Source organism: Erpetoichthys calabaricus, chromosome 9 (assembly GCF_900747795.2).
Source record: "Erpetoichthys calabaricus chromosome 9, fErpCal1.3, whole genome shotgun sequence".
Taxonomy (NCBI): domain Eukaryota; kingdom Metazoa; phylum Chordata; class Cladistia; order Polypteriformes; family Polypteridae; genus Erpetoichthys; species Erpetoichthys calabaricus.
The window spans coordinates 173,787,672-173,811,283 of record NC_041402.2 but is presented as its reverse complement, the minus strand read 5'-3'; the positions used below and the strand labels follow the sequence as shown (position 1 = coordinate 173,811,283).

The window sequence follows — 23,612 nt, the reverse complement described above, 5'->3', positions numbered from 1 at the left end:
CAAGGCTAAATCACTGACAAAACAGTGTCCAGATGAATTTCAACTAGAACAAGGAAAAAGATTTTTTTTTCTTTTCCTTTATATTTTCTCTTCAGCCTTATCTTGAATACAATGGTGTCTCCAACCTCAACGCAACTTTAGCTCTCACCTGAGGGGAAACAGACCAAAGCTCACTGCTGCTGACTAAAAATGGGAAAACTACATTTTCATACTATAGATAATTACAAAAATCTCCTGTTGTTCAATGGGTATTTATTCAGTATATACTTATGTGCAAAATTCTGTTTCCCTGTACTGAGTATTAGCAAAGTGCATAATCCAGTCCATACATTTACTGATCTTTTATTGCAGATGCCACTTATATTTCTGTTCCAAAAGACAAACCAGTGGCTAAATTGTCCTGAAGAGTACATATATTTCTGCTTTATCTACTAAGAAATTCAAGAATTACTGTTCATTATAAATTTTTACATCTGAAAACTGGAAAATTAACAGGTATGTTGGCTATACAATATGACACTAAAAAGATCTGCTGCACTTCAATACTTACGGAGTCTCAACACTTTTTCTGCAGTGAGTTATTGAAAGAGGAGGATCTGGAAAAAAGGTGTAGAAGAAAAATATAGTGAGTTGGGATTTCCTGTACAAGTACTATATTACGTAAGCAAATCTGGTCTTCTGGGTCAAACAAAATTGAGTGGTATAATGTCTGTTAGCAGCAAGAAATGATCAGTGTTGTTACCTGAGAAAAAAAAACCTTAATGTCACATTTTTCTTGTAGCTGACCACTCTACAAACAGATAAGCAAACATGAAAAATACAGGCTAGCAAGGTGACTACTGATGAACATTATTTTAAAAAGAGCATACTGCTTATAAGATTAGTTGAAGAACAATAATCTGCAAAATAACATATTCTCAAGCCCACCTAATCTAATTCATAGAAACAGTGGAACCAAGCCAATCCCTGTAGTACTAGGCACATGGCAGAAACCAACTCTGGCCAATGCATCACTCTATTGCAGGACCCACTCAACCTTAGCTCCAGATACAGTGCATCCAGAAAGTATTCACAGCGCATCACTTTTTCCACCTTTTGTTATGTTACAGCCTTATTCCAAAATGGATTAAATTCATTTTTTTCCTCAGAATTCTGAACACAACACCCCATAATGACAACGTGAAAAAAGTTTACTTGAGGTTTTTGCAAATTTATTAAAAATAAAAACACTGAGAAATCACATGTGTTAGTGTGCATGGTAAACATAAAACCTGGAAGAGAAGGATATGGCATAACGTTTGACATTTCTATTTACTCAAACATCTTAAGCAGTTATTAAATAAAGAGAAATGACTGTATTAATAAGGCTTCCAGATGTATCCTTTATAGTCAAGATGGAGGCAAACTGTTAGCATTTCCATGGTTTAAGAGCTAGAAATTTAATTGACCCTTGGTGGCGTATGTCTTCCAAACAGACAAGATGTAATTCCAAGTCTCATATTTCTTGCTTCCAAGCTAAAGGCAGATGTGACACTAATTGGAAAAAATATTTATTGCTACCTTAATGGACAATCAAACATATGCAGGGTCAGTAACTTAAATGAATTAATTTCTCTATACTCTTCCTGATATTTTCAAACAATATTCAGCATTATTCAGCAAAGAGGAGTACATTTTCAGAAAACAATGTGAGAAAGAAGCATTTAAAGGTGCAAACAAACTAAAAGGATTCATCAAGATTTACATCAATAAAAAGAAAGGCAAACAAATATGTAATAAAAATGCAGTCAAGCCTTGAGCAAGGGTGATGATGGTAAAATGAAAAACAAACCAGAATTCTTAGCAGTGGGATTAAATAGTTTATAGGAATCACTCAAATTCAAATATGTAACAAATTTGTATAATGAACAGGGTGATTGGAGGGTACATTGTCTAAAGGGAGTAGTTGCTTATTGAGTAGGGGGATGTGTAATGGCATTTGCATTCACAGCCATAATTATCTAATAATCTTGCAGTTCTAAAATTTTATTAGTTATAATGTATATTGGACAAGCCATACAAACTGCAAATGCAAAACACAAGTGTCCTAATCCTTGAACCCCCTGCACCCCACTTGATAGCTGTTAATAAATAACAAAATATCCGAAAGACTTCTGCCAAGTAATTTTGCCTGCAGGTTGCAATGGAGGGCAGCATGGTGGTGCAGTGGTAGCATTGCTGCCTCGTAGTAAGGAGACCAGGATTTCTGTCCCAGGTTCTCCCTGTGTCTGCATGGGTTTCCACCCACAGCCCAAAGACATACAGGTTAGTGGGCTGGCAACATTAACTACAAGGTACTAAATATTAGCTTTCAAGAGCTGACACCACTGTATGCTTTACACAATCAACTATGCCATATGTCTGGCCTCCCAAAATTACAGCACTCTTCAGCACCCAGTGTTTCTGCTCGCAAGTCAGTCTTTGTTGTGTTGCTTTATAGTCTTTTCTTATTTTGATTTATTTTTGGTTTGTCTGTCATCTTTACATCATACCTTCCATATTGTATAAGATCTGATGAAAAGGAAGTGCTACAATGATATTACTATCGCAATACTGCAAAATGAAAGTGAACAAAACCATACTGATCAAGAGTGAACCGTTAATACAACAAATCAGTCCATCTTAGTACATTTCGATAATCGAAAATACTGATCCACTGTATTTAAATTCATCAGTAAAGAATGTGGGGCGGTACCATAAATCTTCACGTATTTTGAGTTCTGCTGGAGTAAATGGCAGATTTTGAGCTCAGTCTCCTGTAGATTTTATAAATAATACATCTTTTCTGAACAACACCACCTGTGTGATTAGTGACAAATTCAAGACAAAATAATACACAACATGGAGATTCTTTTCGATCTCAGAGAGCTTTATATGCCAAGGATAGTTTCTTAGATTTACTATGTTATTTTCAGATCCTTTGCCATTCACACAGAGCGTCCTCTTATTCAAGGGTTTTCCAATTCAAATGTGCACAGTGTCAGCTGCATCGGTGACTCTTCAACAGAGAGCTGAATTATCAATTACTCAGTGGGTAAGACAAGGAAAACAGTCAGAAAATGCACAAGTAGATTATTCATTAAAGAAGAACAAAGATGTAGGGATGTAAAAATTTGCATCTGACCCACCTCGCTTCCGTTTTAGCTTGCGTTTGCGCTGCTTATTCACAAAACACGCTGCCAAGGTGCTGAACAAAATTGCAGCTGCAAGAAAGCAAATAGTGGCTACAATCCCTGCTACCACAGGGCGTGCCAGTCCTTCCTCGGGTAGTTCCGGTGGAGGAAAGAGATCTGTTCGGAATAGACAAAGACCACACAAGTAAGGAAGAAAAACTTACAAGGTTATTTTTATGTCTGAAATACTGTATGTATGTTAATGCCATCTGATAGACATTAAGCTGGAAGATTTTTATCTTGAAGTGTTATTTCTTTCTAAATACTGAATGTAGAATCCTGCTCCGAAGGGTAGTTAACAAGATATCTTAAAAATGGATTAAACATAATGTGCACCTATTGTGTAAAGCACAGATTTGGAAGTTACAGTCAGCAGGCAGAACTTATTGGCAATGGCTGGTGCTTTGCAGGATTCACATTTAATCATGTAGGGAGATATGTGGTATTTGACAAATTGAGCTTTATTTCATTATTACTCTGCCTTGCCAATTTAAATAACAGGAAGAAAAGTAAGTAACTAGAACCCAATGGAGAATGCAATCTTGAAGAAGTAGAGTTAGAAGAGTAGAATTTACCTAAGTGATTTAGGAGGACAGTCAAATTCAAACCCAGTTTTATGTTTCTACTGATACAGGCAAGGTCAAGGTCATTAAAATAAAAAGTGGAAATTGTATGTTTTTTCACACCACCTGTATTAGCTACTCTTTACATTTTTATTCCAAGTTACTATACAGTATATGTAATTGCTAATAAATACTGTATATGCAATTAAAGTGGCATCATAAGTGCTGTAACTCCTTCACATGAACTGTATTCTCTCTGTTTCTGTCCCTATACAGTATACGCTTACATGTTTTCTACATTCTAAAGATTGCAAAAGAAATGGAAGATCTAATTTGGCTATAATACTTTTGTCAAATGCTGATGCCATAGTATACTTTTTTTAGCTTCCTGCTTCATTTTACTTCATGCAATCTGTTTCCTGTATTTATTTATTTTGCCTTTAGATATTCAATTCATTCTTTTATTACACTAGGTTAGATATCAGCCAGTCATTAATTTAAGATAACTTTAAGGAGCCAGACAATGAAATCTCTTTCAGCAATGTGGACTAGCAACTTATTAAAGATTAGGGTTGTGGTATTGGGTAAGGATTAGTTTTGAAATATTCAGATTGCATTACATTTTTGAGAATCACAAATAGAGTGTAATTTTGAAGATGCTTTTTCTGATGTCTGGAAACTGTATCACTAGTGTCAATTCACATTAACAGAGCAAAATATCTTACACAAAATATTACGTAGAAGCTTCTGGAAAATGACCATGGCCTGAACTCAAATATCCTTTTGATTTTTAGAATGTGCTATAAAACAGCATTAATTTTAAAAAGCGATACAGTACACAAAGCTACATATGTATTTAAGCAGATTATAACGCAACAATAAGTACATATTTGGTATCCCAAATCTGCAGATTTTATTATACTTTTTCTCAACTGATTAAGTCTCAAAACACTGTATTACTTGGGAATTTAGAAAGCAGTCATTATAATGTGAACCTTTGTTACTCTGGATAGAGGTTGGCCTCATTTACCTGAGCTAGAAACTCCAACAACATTACTTGGCTCACTGACAAGATCTTCCATGACAGCCATAACTCGAAATTCAAACCATGAGTCCTGAAAACAAAAATGAGACAATTTAATAAAATGCAACAGATAATTTTAATTAAGCTTGTTATAAGATACAGGGCTACAGTTAGCTATAGAAAATGCAAACAAATGTATATCTAGATGCTGGAAGTTTACGCCAAGTCCTCAAGCAAGAAGGAATGGAAGTCCACAAATTGAAGAAGGCAAAGTGCATTAAACATATCAATTAGTCAACCACTAGTTTTTGACAAACAAGTTTTTTCCATATAGATGCAAAAATGCCATCAATATAAAAGTAATAATGTTGCATAAAGTAGCATGAGAACATCTGTAGAAATAAATGTTACACACCTTACTCCTATACATATTATTTTAAATTCATGTAGGTTTGCTTTTAAGCGAAACTCCTAAAAGGTTAAAATGAATTAAGGACTGCATTAACTTGAAGGTACAATGGCATTAGGTGAAATAAGACTATTTACATTGTGGGCTTCGCTACCATATCTTTCATTTCACTCCTTATGGGCACTACTTAATGCTATGGCTTTCACTCACTATCAAATGGAAAATTCTAACGCTGTTGTATCCTTACAACACTGTCTTACAGCATCTTATTCTATGTGGTGTTTACATACCTCATGATCATAACTCAAACTTGTATACATAGGTAATTGTACTAGTTCTGTATAACAGGATGTTTAACCTTAAAAAGGTATGCATCATTTGCTTTTTTTCTTTTTTCTTGACATGATTAGTAAATAACTGTCTATGTACAGTTTGTTGATTTTATATCAATGCAGTGTGTTGAAAAAGAACCAACCACTTAAGATACAAGTCTTATACATAGCAAATAACTAATTAAAACATATCTTCTTAGAAACTCTGGGGTTAATATATAATCTTTAACATAGGGTTTATACCAGTATTATAGTTATTTTAAACGAGGCTGGATGGGGGTGTCTGTTCTAGAAACAGTTAAAGGCTTTTCCAGTAATTTTCAGTTATAGCCTTCATTTACATAATCTTAACAACTTGGAGGCAGATGGCGGGGAACTCTCAAGGAGGCAGTCGCGTAAGGTGACATACCCAGTGAGTCAGTCCACCTAGTCTGCTCCAATAAAATCAAACTGGTTTGGTTTTGTCTTTAGTTGTAAGACCAGGCTCTGTGTTCACAAGAGATAGCAACCAGTGAATGCTCATCCAAAAGTACAATGTATAGGGTGCAGCAATGAAGAATGTGAAATACGCATGTTTTGAATGTCGCAAACAGAAACAAATATTGTCTTTCTGATGACTCTTTCTGATGATATTTTATGTAGTAACACAGAATGGAAAAAAAAATGCTATTGGCTGTTATTAAAAGGGGGGAGCACGTCTGTGCTGGAAAGTTGCCATTTAGTCAGTAAAGTAGACCTGGGATGCGATTTTCAGTTGTTTAAATTGACATGGTCCAGTGATGAAATCAGTGACTGTGGTAAGTGAATCTGACATAACCTATGACTGTAAGTCATATAATGTGACACTGGATTAAGACTACAGCAGGAAGAGTTTTAAGTCACATCATTTAAAAAAAAAACAATCACTTTGCCACTAGTAAGAATGTATGCAAATTAATTTAGGCTAATTTGCTTTCTGTATTGACTGTTTATGAAAAAAAAGTAAGATTTTGAAAGCCTTCCATGACTGCAACTCTCATCTTACGGCATCAATAAAATCAGCCGAAAAAGGTTCCTGCTTGTATACCCCTTCTCGGCTCCTGTCTTCCAACTGTTCGTAAGTAAAATCAGCTAAAGATAACAAAAATTTCAAGACAGGATGTTTTCCTGTGGAATTGTTTTGGTGATCAATGTGATCAGTATTATCAGGGAAATAGCTAGCTGCAATTCTTTCTTTGGCTATATAGCTTTACTTTCTCTTTGTCAAAGAGGAAATGCATACTAAATTACAAATTCTTTGGTTACTCCATTAAAAGAAGCTACTTTCCAAGGGAAGTCCTACCCCTGCTGAGCATACTTTAGTATAAAGAATTCCAATTGTTTGCTTTTTCTGCCATTCTGTCACTGAATTTCTTGCTTGCTTTGTATCTTAAAAGTGCTGCATGATTTTTTCATAAATCTGGTCTGTTCCTTGTTGCTGTTATTTGTTGTCCTTTTAAATATTTATAAATTGTTTTATATGTATAAAAGTAAGCACTTATTAAGAAATAATGGTGAAGACAATAATTGATAGCTGCTGAGCCTTGCAGGTGGAACTTTCCATTTCAGAAAAGTATTTTCAGGTCATTTCTGCATTTATAAGACTTCAGAACTCAGTTTGAACTCTCTCTTGTTGAGAAAACATTAGGTCCATTTTTAACTGTTGGTCTTATGCTTCCCTGTTAACAGTTAGATCAACTTCTGAACTTTGATGCATAACACAAAGAAAGACATGTAGATTCCTGAATGCAATTTTACTGTTGTACAGGTAATGTCCAGCAGAGGATTTGTGCAATGGCAGCTTGGAAACTGCTTAGTAAAAATGGAAAAAATTAACTCCCATAAACCTTTTATTTTCCTACTTCCAATTAGCTGTTATATCCAGAAGGAATTCCTTAACAAACTTTTAGCAGAAAAGCATGCATTTTGCATATTTTGAGCAAACATCAGGATAATGGATATGTGGATTATGCAATATGAATAAAGTGAGATTTTTTTTTCCTTTTTGCCTTAGACATTTTTCACATTGTTTGACATTCTCTAGCATTGTTCACTATAAAGTACTGTACTATCAGAAACGTTATGTTGTCTTTTCTCCCCGAAAACATCAGATAAAAAAAGTTTCTCAGTCTAACACTACAAACTACATGGGGTTAATAAAATCTAAAAAATTAGCGTAGAGTATTCCTTTAAAACTAATCATTATACTGTGGCTAATGGACACAAAGTAAAATATAACAATTTAAAAGTTTTTTCTTTACTCTTTACTCTACTTTACCTGAGCCAGATCACGAGCCAACAATTCATTCTCTCCTCCAGGAATAGAATCTTCTAAAATATCCCATCTTTCACCTGTTCGGTACTCCATGATGTAGCGCTCAATTGGTGAGCTGTGATTGGCAGGCGGAAGCCATGAAAGTAAAACTCCTTGACCCGTGCGATTGGCTGTTAGGCACCTTGGTGGTGAGAGCAGCACCATTGGTTGAGGGGTAGTAATTGGGAATACTAAAAAACACATTGGACAGAAAATCACTAGTATACAATAAGCAATCATTTTATTTAAAATAAAAACAAAGAAAAAACATTAAGTGAAATATGATATATTTTCAGACCTGCTTAATCTAAATCATATTTCATCCAGCAAATCACAGTGTACGATGCATATTATATGCACTGTCTCTCTCTCTCACTCATATACAGGTCACTCAAAAAAAATGAAAGTAAACAATCACCTCGGGTTAAAAAAATGCCCTTCAGGACTTCTGTCAGACATAAACCATTAACACACATGAAAGCTCAGCATGCACCCTTTACATGAACAATGTGTTACAGTTGTCATCTTTAATACACAAATATTTCACATTAATCTGCTGTTTATGTTTAAGCAAAATATGTACATTAGCTGCACATAGAACACTCTAAATTTATAGTAGCAACTAAAAAGAATAATTCCCATAAATCATGTAATAGTGAGGCTTGTTAGTAACACTCACAGGAACGGTCTTAATCTATATAGTGCATTAGCCTAGCATAACCATTCTTGTTGTACTCTGTTACTTTAGCCAGACATGGCATTAAGTGCAGGCATGATGAGATTAATGACAAATTGTTTTAAGTAAAGCAAATCTATCTTGCTAATATAGTCATTCAGTGCTCAGTGAATACTGTGCATGTACTGGATATATAAAACTCATTGACTGAACACGTACAGCTGATGGGTTTTCTCTGAACATCAGCCTAGCATACTGATGTGATGGAGAGACTGAGGAGGTGAACTTTTTTCAATTTAAACAAACAGAGATTAAGAGGAGCTTTGCTTGAAATGTTTAAAATTATGAAAGCAGTGCTTGAAGTGGGCTGATACTCACCAGAATGCAGTAATAGCACCTTTTCCAATTTTAACATCGAGTACAGGCACCGCTTTCAATTTCCATGTAGACTACCAGCACTTTTTCTTACTGTACCAGTGAGTACCACCACCTTTTTGTGAATGTTCAAAGGGATACCCAATCTCATTCCCTGCTCTTCGATAGACTGTAAGTGTATCGTAGCAATCAAAGTTTCACCATATGGACACCTTTTCTTAACATACTGGTAACTGCCAGCTCTTTTTTGTGAATCTTCACAGGGGTACCCAATTATTCCCCATTCTTTGATCGAGTGTTAATGTAACCAGCACTTGAAGCTTCATAGGGGAAAGGGGACACCACCACCCCCCAAACTCTTTTCTCAATTGTCACTGTATTGCCATAAAAAGCATACAGCCAGTAATCTGGTTCCACTTCAAACATTGAATGAAAGGATTTAGTACAATGGATCCCAGTAGTTACTTTAAAATAAATTCTCAAACAAGCATGCAAGATATGGTTGGAAACTTGTTAATGGTGGATTTTGCTCAAAGGTTAGAAAATTTTTCTTCATGTAAAGAACTACACACACATGGAATAAATTACCAAGTAGTGTGATGCAGATTAGGATTTTAGGGACCTTCAAATCTTATTTTGGAAAGTCTACACTGAAAAAAATGGAAATGGCAGGTTCTTACATTTACAAAAATGTATTTACTTTATATGACATGTATTGTTTATGTTCCACATAACTCAATTATGTTTAATTTATTGAATCTTGAAGGATGTACAATATACTAATTTCAGTCATTTAGGTAGAAGTCAAAATAGTTATATTTAGTTCTCACTGGAAATTAACACGTACCAAGCGCATTCATCGTCAGCAGAGGTTGGATAACCTGGCGGTAAAATCATGGGACTTTCAAGGAAGCAACAGGTTGTGGGTTTGAGTTATTGTAACCGGATAAGAGCAAAAGGTTAGTGAAATAAAAGTAAAAAAAAAAAAAAAACACACATATACAAGAAATATTCAGATATTCATTTAAAACACTTAATCACGCAGGCTAACGTTACTCCATTTTGCATTTTTCCTTGTATTCTCTTTTAATGTTTTATCAAACTATTCTCACTAACTACGATCACAAGTAAGTAAATGTACTACCGTCTTTTTCCGAAAATAAGACATCCCCCGAAAATAAGCCCTATCGAGATTTTTCGGAACTTTTTGTAATATAAGCCCTCCCCCGAAAATAAGCCCTAGTTAAAATAATGTGAAAAAAAGAATTCGTTAAAAAATGCTGTTGATGTATTAAGTATGTTTAGCTTCCCTAATACTCGTATTTCAGAGAAATGTTTGAAATAAAATATTCTGAGAAATTCATTGTTTACCTCTACAGTTCGTTTCAAATTAATTCTTGGAATTTATCTTAAAAATACAACATAAGGCAGCATGAATACATAAATATTGTGTCCGCTCTGCTCTGCTGTGTTGTACTGCGTCGCGCGTATCGCAGAGTATGGTCGAATGAGGTGGGGAGGGGGTGGAGGGGGGCATGCATATGAGGAATGCGACGGAACGCGTCGTTGGCGCCCACTATAAATAATTGTTCGTTAAGGCAGCAGTCTACATTGAGCGACAGTGCAGATACAACGTTTGTTCATTTCAGTCTTGTAAGTCTGATTATTTCCTCATACGTCATTTTATTTTTTTTGTAAAACCAGGCTTACAGGAAGTTGTGAATTGGGTACAAAATTCATGGGACAAAATAACTGATAGTTGTGTTTCCAATGCACTACGAACAGGCTACTTAGACAAGAAGTATTCATTTAACGATAGCTATATTGCAAGACATGAGAGATTCGGGCCAATGATTCAACAGGAAATGGATTTGGAGGAAAATCAGAACAGAATTCAGAATTTGATTTATGACGATGTTCCAGAAGAAGATGACATGACTGTAATTGAATAAATTTTAATTTTGTGTATTCTGTGTAAAATAAATATTAAATAAAAATATATAAATATACTTTTATTTTTGTCCTCCCCGAAAATAAGCCCTAGTGCGTATTTTGGACCAAAAAAGAAAGTAAGACAGTGTCTTATTTTCGGAAAAAGACGGTATTAAGTTGTCTAGATTTACTCGCTTGGTGGAGGTATGTTTATGTACTTAAAAAAAAACAAAAGTTCTGACTTTCATTACGGGTCAACTACTTTCAGCATTGCCGTTCATTAGTATTATCATAACATTGCTCAACCAGATAGATACTATTAATACAGACAAATAAATAATACACCCAAATACAACACAATGCAGTTGCCGAATTTGTTCATTTGAAAATATATATATATTTTTGTGAAAGAACGTGCCAAGCAGCACTTTATGCACTTTATATTTTACTGATATTTAACATTTATTCTATAATATATACAGTTATATAAATATAAATAAATGTATTTTATAATATAACACTCTATCCAAGGTGCATTTTGTGTCCATATTTAGTTATACATTGGTCATGGCATTCTGGCACAGCCAAAGAAGTAGTGTTCTTGTACAACTGTTGTACATTTCACCTTTGAATATTAATCTTTTGTATTTTTGTTGGTTTGTATTGTTTTTACTAAATAAAACTAGTTTTGGTGTAAGCAAAGCTGTTTATTTCTTATTAATAAGTTTGAACATGAACTATAAAATGATACTGTAACAAGTCTAATTGAAAACCTAAAAAGGTTATAGCTAAGTAACTCTGTGAGGTGCATTTTTTAAAAAAGTTTATAAAACAATTGTTAAAATATTATGCTTTATTGACATGAATCATGTTAATTTAACATAATTTAACAGAGAATGAAAAAGTTTCATTCATTTTATATAAAAATATCATGTTGTTTCAGGATATATCACTTTAGTGCATTAAGCATAATTCAATTATTTTTGATAAAAACAATTTTATTATGTGCAACCGATGGACATTTTTTTTTTTTTTTAATCTGACATGCCATTTTTCTCAGTGAAGGTAAATACAGAATGCATAAGCTTGTTAGGCTGAATGGCCTGTTCTCATCACAAATATTTCTAATGTTCTAAAGCCTTGCTAAGGTCACATAAAATAAAATACTGTAAAATAAGGATGGGTAGATTGAAGAATTTTGTCATGAAGCAGATGAGGAGTTCTAAAGTGAAGATATGCAAAAAGTGGATTCTGTTTCAAGCATAATTATCAAGATGCAGAAAAAAGATTGATGCTAGATGAGGATACGGTAAAAGCTTATAGTAGGAAAATTTGCATCCAAATGTTAAACTCCGAGAACATACCAAAGGCATACCTACCTAACGTGTTCACAGTGACGACCTCGCTGAAGGGCCCTGTGCCCAGTTTATTTTGAGCTAGAACACTGAATTGGTAGGCTGTCTCAGGTTCAAGGCCTTCCACCAGTAGCCAGGTTAAACTACTGGCCACTGGCAGTGACAGCCAATCATGAGGTCCAAACTGAGCTCTCTTCACCCTGTACAAGGATCAAAAAAAAAAAAACACAAAATAAAAAGCAAGTAGAAGGTCATGACCTCAATGGAATGTGTGCTTCTGGATTGAAAGCTCATGAATGCAAGGACTGCAGACAGAAATTAAGAATGCAACAGCTTACTAATCACGTAAGAGTGGGCATTACACTGCACTCTCGCTGTCCTCTTCTCAGTTCAGAACATGACATGCGAGCCTCAGTGGAAACTGAAACACAATTTTCTTTTACATTCTTAACATATCTTATAGCTGTGCGCTGTACTAACTGTCTTAAAAGAGCCATGGACATTGGTTAGGAGCTGTTTCTACTTGTGTATTTTGCATGATGCAGCCAACTGAATAAATAACACATGGTCTAGAGATTTAGGAGGATAACTAAAAGTATCCAAATGTTTTCAGACTACCAGAAGAGCAACTGGAATATAAGTTCAAACAGAAGTTACTTGTGGTTTTAGGAGGCACATTGCCCTACAAGAAGATCAAACAAAGTAATAGTGGATTTCTAGTAGACAAACAACAGATGCTACTAGAGAGTTACTTATGTAACATTTTTTTAATGTACACAAAGAGTCATACTGGAAGCCACGCAAAAATTTTAGACTAATGTGAGTATAAATTGAAGAATATGCCTGGGCCTAGAGGGAGCACAGCCGCACAGCTGTTTGAAGTTTGTGCCAATAGATCAGTGACCAAAGGTTTGATGAAATTTCTCATTCATATGAGCTTACATGCTCTTACATTCTCAGTCCTGGTGCCCCAATTTAATTCAGACAAGTGAGATCAACAAAGATGCATCTTTCTAGGAGAATGGCTTTACAACTATTGTCTGCTTCGAGGCTTAATGCCTACTGTGACTTAGAGACAGCATGTCTAAGCAATCAGTGTTGATTAAGTAGTGCAGACTGCCCATAAGCTGGGAAGCAAATAATCTGCACCAACTTCTTACCTGCTGTCATGACTGCAGACAAGCAGAACTAAACTTAATACAGGAAAGGCCTCCTCGGATATTTTATGTCTAACAACATAGTATATCATAACATGTGGCAGCAAAATGGAAACTCAATATCTAAGGATTTCATAAAAATCATTTCAGAAAGAAAAGGATGAAGACCAGGCATACAGTAACTGACATTACCCCAATAATTACACTCTTAGTTAATAACACTCATGGGCTCTTCAGTTCCTTCATACTGACTCTTGATTCACTTTCTGAACTGAAGAAGATGCAACCACCTTTGTACAGCTGGAAGATGTTTTCTTTATTTTACTTATTTCTTGCTAAAAGTGTGCAGCTAGCTGATTAGACAGTCTGAAAATTTGGAAATGTGTCTGTCACATGACATAATGGCCACATGTCTAGACTACTGTTTCCAAAAGTTAGTTATTACCAAAACCAAGCATTAGAAAAACATATACTTTATTTTTTAAGGAAATCTAAAAAAGTGCAGCCAATACCTACTGTCCCTTATTTCATAACAGATATGGCCAAAATACAAAAACTTACATGACATGGCAGTGAATGATGGGCAAACTCGGAAAAACACTAAAGAAAAGATGCACTTATGATCAAGAATTCCATGCCTCTTGTGGTGTGTCGGTCAGTTAGTGAAACACAGAACATGCCAGCCCCTGAACACCATGGGATGAGATGATCATTCTCATGATGTACAGCAGAATGGCAACACACAAATTTGCAAAGCCCATGAATACCGAGCGCATGCTCACTGCAGCCCTATTATACACAAAAGCATCACCTTGTGCTCCCCGGATATTTCAGAGATGGACCTAAAGACTAAAATTCAAGTTATGCTCAACAAAGCAGCATCTAAAGATAGTTCCAAAATCGCTCACTGGACTCTGCTTCAAAACTGGCAGTAAGATCACATTCTATATTGAAAATTATTTATTCCAGCAACAGATCTGTAAAATTAAGAATTATAGGAGGTCTTTATTTTACCCTTTACACTGGAATGAAAATGCCACATAGTAGCACAATGTTTTGAGGTTTCAGGTATATCTAGATGACAGTAGGATGGTACATTTGCTTGGTGGCTGGTACTGTTGCCTTACAACTCCAGGAGACTGGATTTGAATTCTAGCCACATGACTCTCAGTATGGAAAATGAATATTTAATCTGTATCTGTATATAATATTTAATTAATATTCTAATTTTTCTCTGTTTAACCCTAAATTACCTCAGTATTAGCATATGTGTGTTGGCTCCTGACATCAACAACAACAACATTTATTTATATAGCACATTTTCAAACAAATAATGTAGCTCAAAGTGCTTTACATGACGAAAAAAAGAGAAAAAAGACAAAGTAAGAATTAAAATAAGACAACACTAATTAACATAGAATAAGAGTAAGGTCCGATGGCCAGGGAGGACAGAAAAAACAAAAAAAACTCCAGATGGCTGGAGAAAAAAAATAAAATCTGCAGGGGTACCAGACCATGAGACCGCCCAGCCCCTTCTATATCCCCAATAATGCTGGACAGTGCAACCTCCTGTCTCTGGTTAGCAATTCTCACTGGTCTGAGACTGTAAACTACACCACCATAGTATTAAGATGTGTTTTTTGGAAGTTTTTCTCATTTTTTTACAAAAAGATTTCATTTTTTGATATTCTCTTTGATGACAGCATCTAGTATCAGCATTATGCTGGTTTCTAGGGATACATTTGATAATGACAGACACTTATCTTTTTTAAGATCGTGGGGTCACTGTCAATCATAAACAGAATAAAGTTTTTGTTTTGCTCTATTAAGAAAGACGTAAAAGAAGGCCTAAAGAGGACCAGCTGCATCCCACATAAAACATACATGGATTTCATAAAAATAATTTTGGGAAAAAAGGATGGAGATCTGACATAACTGGCATTACCACAATAATCATTTTCTTAGCTTCCCCAGAATTTCATTTAAGTCATCATTACTAATGAACTGGGGATTGTCAGAGAACCTGACCTGGAAGAGAGAGAGAGAGGGAAAGAGGGAGAGAGAGAGAGGGGGGAAGGAAACAGAATAGCTCCGGCTTGCTTCACTTTATCTGTTGGTTGTCAATAAAGCCTACTCAAATTAAAGATACAGTACACCTTATTGAGCATTTGAATAATGTGAGCAAAAGTAATTTATGCTTTATGAGTGACAGAACCTACAGCTCTATTGCATTAAGGCTTTGTAACTTCCTCCCTAAATTTATTATATTAGCTGACTCAATTTGGATGATAAATTAGACTGGACTGCCAATACTGATGCGCTGTGCAAGAAAGGACAGAGCCGGTTATACTACCTTAGAAGGCTGGCGTCCTTCAACATCTGCAATAAGATGCTGCAGATGTTCTATCAGACAGTTGTGGCGAGCGCCCTCATCTACACAGTGGTGTGCTGGGGAGGCAGCATTAAGAGGAAAGACGCCTCACGCCTGGACAAACTGGTGAGGAAGGCAAGCTCTATTGTTGGCATGGAGCTAGACAGTTTAACATCTGTGGCAGAGCAAAGGGCGCTCAGCAGGCTCCTATCAATTATGGAGAATCCACTGCATCCACTTAATAGTATCATCTCCAGACAGAAGAGCAGCTTCAGCGACAGACTGCTGTCACTGTCCTGCTCCACTGACAGATTGAGGAGATCGTTCCTCCCCCAAACTATGCGACTCTTTAATTCCATCCGGGGGGGGGGGTAAACGTTAACATTTAACATTATACATAGTTATTGTCTGTTTTTTCACCTGCATTATTATCATTCTTTAATTTAATATTATTTATTGTATCAGTATGCTGCTGCTGAAGAATGTGAATTTCCCATTGGGATTAATAAAGTATCTATCTATCTATCTATCTATCTATCTATCTATCTATCTATCTATCTATCTATCTATCTATCTATCTATCTATCTATCTATCCAATTCATTCTTTTAAAAAGCAACTTAAACACATGTTTTCAGGAAGTTATTTAACTTACTCTGATATTCTGACCCTTTCTCTTAGTTTACCTTTTTTGTCCAGGGACTCAGAATAATATGAATTTGAACTATAAATAATATTGGTTTTGTTGTAGCATTTTCTATTGTATTCTGGTTTATTGTCTCTTACTCTAATTGAGTGCTTAATGTTTGCTGTATTTTTCTAAGTTACTTTCTTACTGTGAGTATGTGGTAAAGACTGATCCACACTGATTCCTTAATGGTTAGCATGTTTGTTTTTTTTTTCTTCTGGTAAAATAAGCACTGGTTTCTCTGTATTGTTAACATTAGACACAGGTTTCTATGTTTGGTTTCATGTAACTAAGCTTTACCCACTAAAATGAGGAAAAGGATGGTCAACATAAGCCTCTCATGTGTGATAAGAAAAAGCAATTTACTAGAACATAAATATGCTATATGAAATACGTTGTGCAATTCTTCCATGTGCAGCCTTCTGCAGATTCTTACAATAATCAGGTAAAAGAAACAAACAAGAAAAAAAAATCAAAAAGAAAAAAAAAATTAACAGCGATTTAGTCAAAAAGCTTGAAATGAACTGAACATCTCCTAATTGTAAACTGTAGGATTCTCTCTGAATATAGACACTGTCTTCCACGGCCAGCTAGCCTCTCAAAGTCAGTACGTGCACAGACTTCTCAATCAATGTGCAGTCACCACAAAGCCCTTAGTCTTATAGCATGCAAGGTTACTGTGACCTTTCCACAGAAATTTTTGATTTGCAGGAAAATAATATTATGGTATGGGCGCTATGATGCCACTTATTGTTGAATTTACCTAGAGACTTACTGTATCAACCACAAATGAACTGGGATAATAAGGCTCTGCATATATTGTATGTTTGAAAGAACAAATCTTCACAGGCAGTGTGTCAAATGTAAATGCTGCCTATATGTTCATTCTGTCAATCAGGTTTCCTTTACAAGTGTTTCTCAACAACTGGGTGAATAGTAGGCTGCCCCTGAAGGGTTGCATGTTTCCTTCATTGGGTGCAAGTGGATCTTGGAGGGTTGCCTATGTGAAATAAAATGTAACTGTTTTCAAGCTACTAAAGGTTAAAAGCTGTTTTGCAATAATGGCAGGTTATTCATACAGGCATCTGTCAGAAGACAGGTTGCAGTAAGCTGACCTAGGACAACTTCCTTTTTTAGGAACGTGTCTGTTAGATACAAGAAAGATGACCTTTCCTTCTTTGGGGCCCCTCGGACACGTACACAAAAACGAAACGGTTGGCCGATTTGTGCCATATAAAATGAAATGCTTAGATGCTGTTTCATAAATAAGGGGGAGGGAAGAAAATGAATATAAAAAAAATTCAATCAAAAAGTGAAATTTGCTCTTCTGCTTTGCAAAGCATTAATCCTATGTAATCATCTGTAACTGAATAAAAGCTGATTGACTGAACTACTCCCATCTTCCTCGGAGATCTCCTTCCACACCTATGCATTTATTTGACTGTGCCACACAATATATATCCACGTCTGTATCTGTGAATGTTTCACAAAACAGGGACCAACGCTGCTCTTCTATTCACACTTGATTTACCAAGGGGGGATATCTCTAACCCCCGCCCCCCCCCCCGCCCCCCCCCCAACTCTCATATTAGATTCATCAATGGGGGAAACACTAATATACTAATATGTTTGAATCTCCAAGAAGACATCGCCATCCACTCCCCCCAACTACTATATCCATGTGCTCTATTTCCAAAGGAGGACCTAATCCCCAGAACCCAACCTGCAATTTTAGCTCAATCCATCAATGTACAGGGTCTTACATGCACACTTGAACCCCCCTTCAACCACATCCGTTCAAGTTTGTTTCATCATTTTTCATCAACTGGCAAGTTGTCAATAAACTTAAGAAAGGTAAAACTGGGTCACGAGACTGTAATGGTTAAGAAACACTAGAACTACAATCATTTAATATGTACATTGTAGGCTGAATTGCTAAGAGTATCAATACAGGATTGCATTCTGCTTCACTGTAAGTGGCAAGTAGTGTGCTGAAATGTGGATGTACAAAGATGCACATTTACTTTTATTACACTGGAAAAAAAGAAAACGCAAAATGAGGTAAATCAGTTTGCCTTAATGATATCTGTAAGCGGCCAACTCAGCAGTGAGGAGACTTGGACTTTACATTTTAGGTTAATGATGTGGTAGCTTCAGTAATGGACTCCACATGTTTGCTAATGGAACTAAGAACTTGTCAGTAACTACAGAAATGGTGTCTGAAAGTTAGAGATACAAGAAAGAAATGAGAAGACTATATGACATGTGGAAGTGAGTGTCTTAACTGGTAGAAGACCTAGAGACACACTAAAAATCTATCTGAGAAATAAAAATCGTGTGACTAATGAGGTGACTAAAACACATACTAAGAACCCGTGTTTAGGCAGGCATTTCATTGACTCATGAAAAATTTGGAATTTGTAGCCAAGTCAGAGTTAATACACTTACAAAGAAAGGGAAAACTAGTAGTGACACTATGTAGTAAATATAGTAGAGACATTCATTCTAATCAAACTCACAGTCTACAAAAATACCATCAATATGAATTCTAACAAATCAATCATTAGAACCTGATATATGAAACACAACTCAGCACAGGGGGCAACTAGCCCAAGAAATCCAACTAAAACAAAGCAATGAAAAAAGCTCTGACAGCAAAGCAAAATGCGCAATTTATAAAACATAAAAAGAAGAGCATGAAAGTAAAATGAGGAGCATGTAATATTTAAATAACTGAGTGCTAAAACTCCATCATGAAAAAGTAAACTGTAACTTTATCCAAGTATGTACTGACAAGGTAGCCAAATGCAGAGCCTTTAGAATGTTTTAGATCAGAGATTTGGCATGAGCTCCAATTATTTTACATTATGCACATAGAATCATACATTTTCCTCAATACTGGTAACATGTACAGAACCATGGAAATGAGTTGATAACATAGAATTCAGGTACTGAGACTGTATTAAAAGAATCCAATAATATGCCTCGGTTTACTGTAAAATGTCTTCATATATTTAGTTTTGGAAAAAGCTTTGTTTATTAGAAGTTTATTAGAGCTAAATCCTATTAACATTTAGTGTGCATCAGGCATTTGGATGGGTCAATATTTATGGTTCAAATGCATAAGTACATGTTAAAATGTATTATGCTGATCTTGGTTAACAATGTCTTGCTGTTACAACTTCAATAGTTCACTATTACATTGATGTACTATATACTGTATGAACAATGCCTGCCAATTTACAAGCAATGGAACATGTGGGTAATTGTACAGATAGCAGCATTATGTTCTTGTATAAATAATATTAATAATATGTTTACAAGACAAGTGAAGTTGCTAATATTGCTTATACTATGTAAGAACTTAAAGATATAAGTTAAAATGAGAGTAAACTATTTAGTCCAACATTTTCTACTGCATATACCTAATGTTTCAAACATATCAAGTCCAAATTAGAAAGTCCCTGAGATGCCACTTCCAACTGCATTTGTTACATTGTTTGAAATATCTACAGTACAGTTTACTACTACATGTGCAGTATATAAAATATTCACATTTGTAATGCAGAATTTTAATTAGCATGAATTAAGAAAGCTGTCAGAGAGTATATGTCTATTGATCTCTAAAGTAACATTAGAGCAGATGCTAAAACAAAATATTCAAAAGCAATGTAAAGAAACCAAAACCTGGTGCAGAAAAAGGCAAAATAAAGGTATGAAAGAACATGTAAGCTACCACTTAGCAGAGAATACATTTGTTTTCCATGGACTTATTTCATAAGGAAGAAGTGAAGAAAATGTATCTCTCACTTGCCTTGGGCTACTTTACCTACTAGCTTTAAAAAAACATTAGTTTCATAATGTAATGTTCATAGAAAATGACACATATTGTATGCATGGTGTTTGTAAGATCCAATCTTAGGAAGTTAAAGCTTTAAGTTAAATTCATATAGTGTCTGCTTAGTCATAGTCATAGACAATGGTATAGTCTTTTACCCCGTGTAAGTTAATAACAGATAGAACTTTCTTGCGATAACTAATACTAGTGTGTTAATTGAGTCAGTTGTTGTTTAGAATAGGTCTCAGTGCTAGCAATGACTGAAAGACCCATTTATAGCATGAAAATGGGATAAGCATACAGTTTTCTGACCATTTAGAAATGGTTCAGCTATATAAGAGAACTTAAAGAAACAAACAAGACATATAAGCCTTAAACAAGAACTTTTTTAAAAACAAGAAACTTTTTTGCTATATTAATTTTTTCTCTGTTTTTGTGCAAACTGTTTTACTTTGAACATTTGCTAAAGCTTTTAAAAATTAAGATATTTTGTCTGTGGAATCATTTCAATGTGTCAAGCTATTGCTGAATCCCATGAAGCAAACTAAAGCTGCAGAACTTTGGTAATTTTGAATAAACACGGTTACAGTGTTTAATATCTATACAGAGTCATTTTGACAGAAGGTGCATTCTTCAAAGGTGGAGATCAACCTTATCTATTTTTTAGTTTTTATATATTCAAAGCATTTTTTAGATAAGAAGACAGTGCTGTTGTTGACATCTTGCATCTTATTCTTCAGTCTTTCCAGCTTTATTTTACTTTGTGCCTCACTAGTATCTGAGGCAATGGTTTTGATCATCCATCCTTACTTATTTTTATAGGGAAAGCAGACTTTTATCCACGTACTTTTATCCAAAAAGGAGTCTAAGGTTCATGCTTCATCTCCAACCTGGTACTGAACATCAACATCAAACAACTGGCTCTGTGCAGACATTAGGAGAAGGATTACGATGTACTCTGGCCAGAAATCAGTAAAGACAACTGTTTCTTTAGAGTCCCAAGTGTTTCCTCACCCACCCATCACTGATGGAAACATCTGGTGAGATCAAATAAGATTTGTTCTAATGCATATACTCCCTCAAAAACAGGTTGTTTTACTTTGCAGTCCTGCCTAAATGTCTAATCTTTCCAAACACAAATTTCAAAATAAAAACTCAGATTCCGAAAGGTTTGGATAGTATGAAAAATGGTAATACAAACAAAAAGGAGTGATTTGTAAATACTACATACTCTATACTATATTAAAAACATTACAACACCACTTCTGAAGCATTCTGAAGTGATTTTTAGCCTTGCCCTTTATGTACCGAGATTTGACCGAATTCCTAGTATCTCTTAATTATATTGCACACTGTAGAGGATGAAATGCCCAAAATCATACCAACCAGTCTTTGGGGAAAGTCTTAGGAAATGTAGTTGTAGATGACAGAATAACAAATTACTTGATCACTGGAGACAAACAGCCCTTAGCTTGATTTTTAATAGTTGCTCTTCTTGAATCAAGCTGCTGTTTATACACAATAAGGCAGCATATCATCATCATCAGATCATCATCAGATCAAGTGTTTCAAAGGGATAATGGATGTATTTCTTGAATCTTGTTGTTTCTTGGCTCTGTATGCAAGTGTTCTGGTTTGCAGAAATAGTCTAAAAGATGGACAATTCTATTCTAACAAGACAACATTTGGATGTTAAACTATTATAATATTTGGACAGCCTGTTGGCAAGCTGAGTTAGCTGCTCATTTTATTATCTTATTTAAGTAATTTTGACAAGATTTTTTCTCATATACACTACAATAAAGTTGCCCATAAGGCCTCTTCTTATCCCTGCCTCTCTCTGTAATTAGAGCATTCTTGGAAGTTCCTTACTAAATAACATATCAGTTACACCAAATCTCAGAGAGAGGAAATCGTAGTTTTATGAGCCCCAGATTAAAAGGAAAATGGTGCTTTTGGGGACAGTCAAAGATTCATGAGCCCCTTGGGGAGAGGATGCCCATACCGCTCTTACATTAGCATTATTACATCAGTAAAAGAGCTGATCAAGAGTCTTTGACCACCATCACACTGAACATCTAGCAGTATTGTTTGTATGGTGTGGATTGCTACACTTTGATTTATTTTTGCATTGGCATATAGAATTATTTAATATTAATATTTTAATTATAATATTAAAACTGAGTGGCTTTTATTTCAATTTACTCTGGAGGACTAAGTGTATTACTCAGGCCATTGGGTAAGGAGAACTCTTAAGTAAAATTTATATAGGAGCAGAAAAGTTATAAAGGAGCACAATACTGAATGAAGTGTGGGCTTTATACAATAGATTTCGTAGCACAAACTATTTAATAAAATGCAGGCTGTATAGAATTGTACAGTAGCATGATATAGAGTGAAATATAGGCTCTTTACCCCCAAGTGCTGTTAAAAGTCAGGGTAAAAGAGAATTAGACATTATATTGGGGTTACATTAATCAGGGCAGGTAAGAGAAAGCATATATTTTGAAGAGTGGTATCCCCAAACCCTTTCATTCAGTGATGAAACAATGCACTATAGCAAAATATAAAATATATGTATTTGTACAACCATTTAGGCCATAAATCAAAGTGATATTTGTATTACTGATTATATTTACTGTTCACTATAGAGGGTTCATTAGTTAAAGCTACAGTGACTCTAGACATGCAGTACTCATCCTGATATCTGCCCCCACTGTAGCACATGTTTGTTCCTGACTGCTTTCATAGCTCTGCCTTTGGCATCTTTTTGGCAGCTATCTTTAAAACTCGTAATGTCTCCAGGATCCTTGTGTATCTGCAAAATGGCAGAAATTATAATAAAAAATTAAAGCAACCTGTAAACCATTCACTCCACATATTTTAAGACTTAAGGTTTATTATTCCTTGGAGAAAACACTGTTTTGAACCTGAAAAAGTGAAGATATTTGAAGCAGAAATGATTCAACAAACAAAAAATTTAAACAATAATAAGACAGAACATATCACAGAGTGCGTGTATAATTTTTCTAAATTATTGCTTAGTAGAGATGAACAATCAATTTGATATATAATAGAAAATGCATTATCTAAAATTAGTTCCAAAATATTGTACTCATCAGTTACTTCTTGCCTGACATGGGTTAATAATTAGAAATTCTCTTCTAAAGCAGAAATATGTTAATTTTTACATAAGTTTCAAATATGAACTATTTGTTCTGGAAATCTCACCCTTTATGCTTCAATTAACTTTAATATCTGTCTTTTCTCTTTCAAATACATTATATGTGTACACTTTGTTCGTGGCTAAAAAAAAAAAAAAAAAAGAGAATGTGATAACCCCCATTTC

The 23,612-nt window shown here is 35.0% G+C and overlaps 1 protein-coding gene across 6 annotated transcripts in view; it reads right to left on the bottom strand.

Moving 5' to 3' along the window:
- The window catches only part of igsf9ba (immunoglobulin superfamily, member 9Ba), a 288,098-nt gene that overhangs the window by 78,117 nt on the left and 186,369 nt on the right, over window positions 1-23,612 (bottom strand). For all 6 annotated transcript variants that reach the window (XM_051931889.1, XM_051931890.1, XM_051931892.1 and 3 more), the window contains exons 13-17: window positions 12,235-12,410; window positions 7,837-8,063; window positions 4,806-4,890; window positions 3,168-3,329; window positions 551-596 (exon numbers count right to left, since the gene is read on the bottom strand). In XM_051931889.1, the coding sequence (XP_051787849.1) occupies window positions 551-596; window positions 3,168-3,329; window positions 4,806-4,890; window positions 7,837-8,063; window positions 12,235-12,410 (696 nt within the window). The remainder of the gene's footprint in view (window positions 1-550; window positions 597-3,167; window positions 3,330-4,805; window positions 4,891-7,836; window positions 8,064-12,234; window positions 12,411-23,612) is intronic.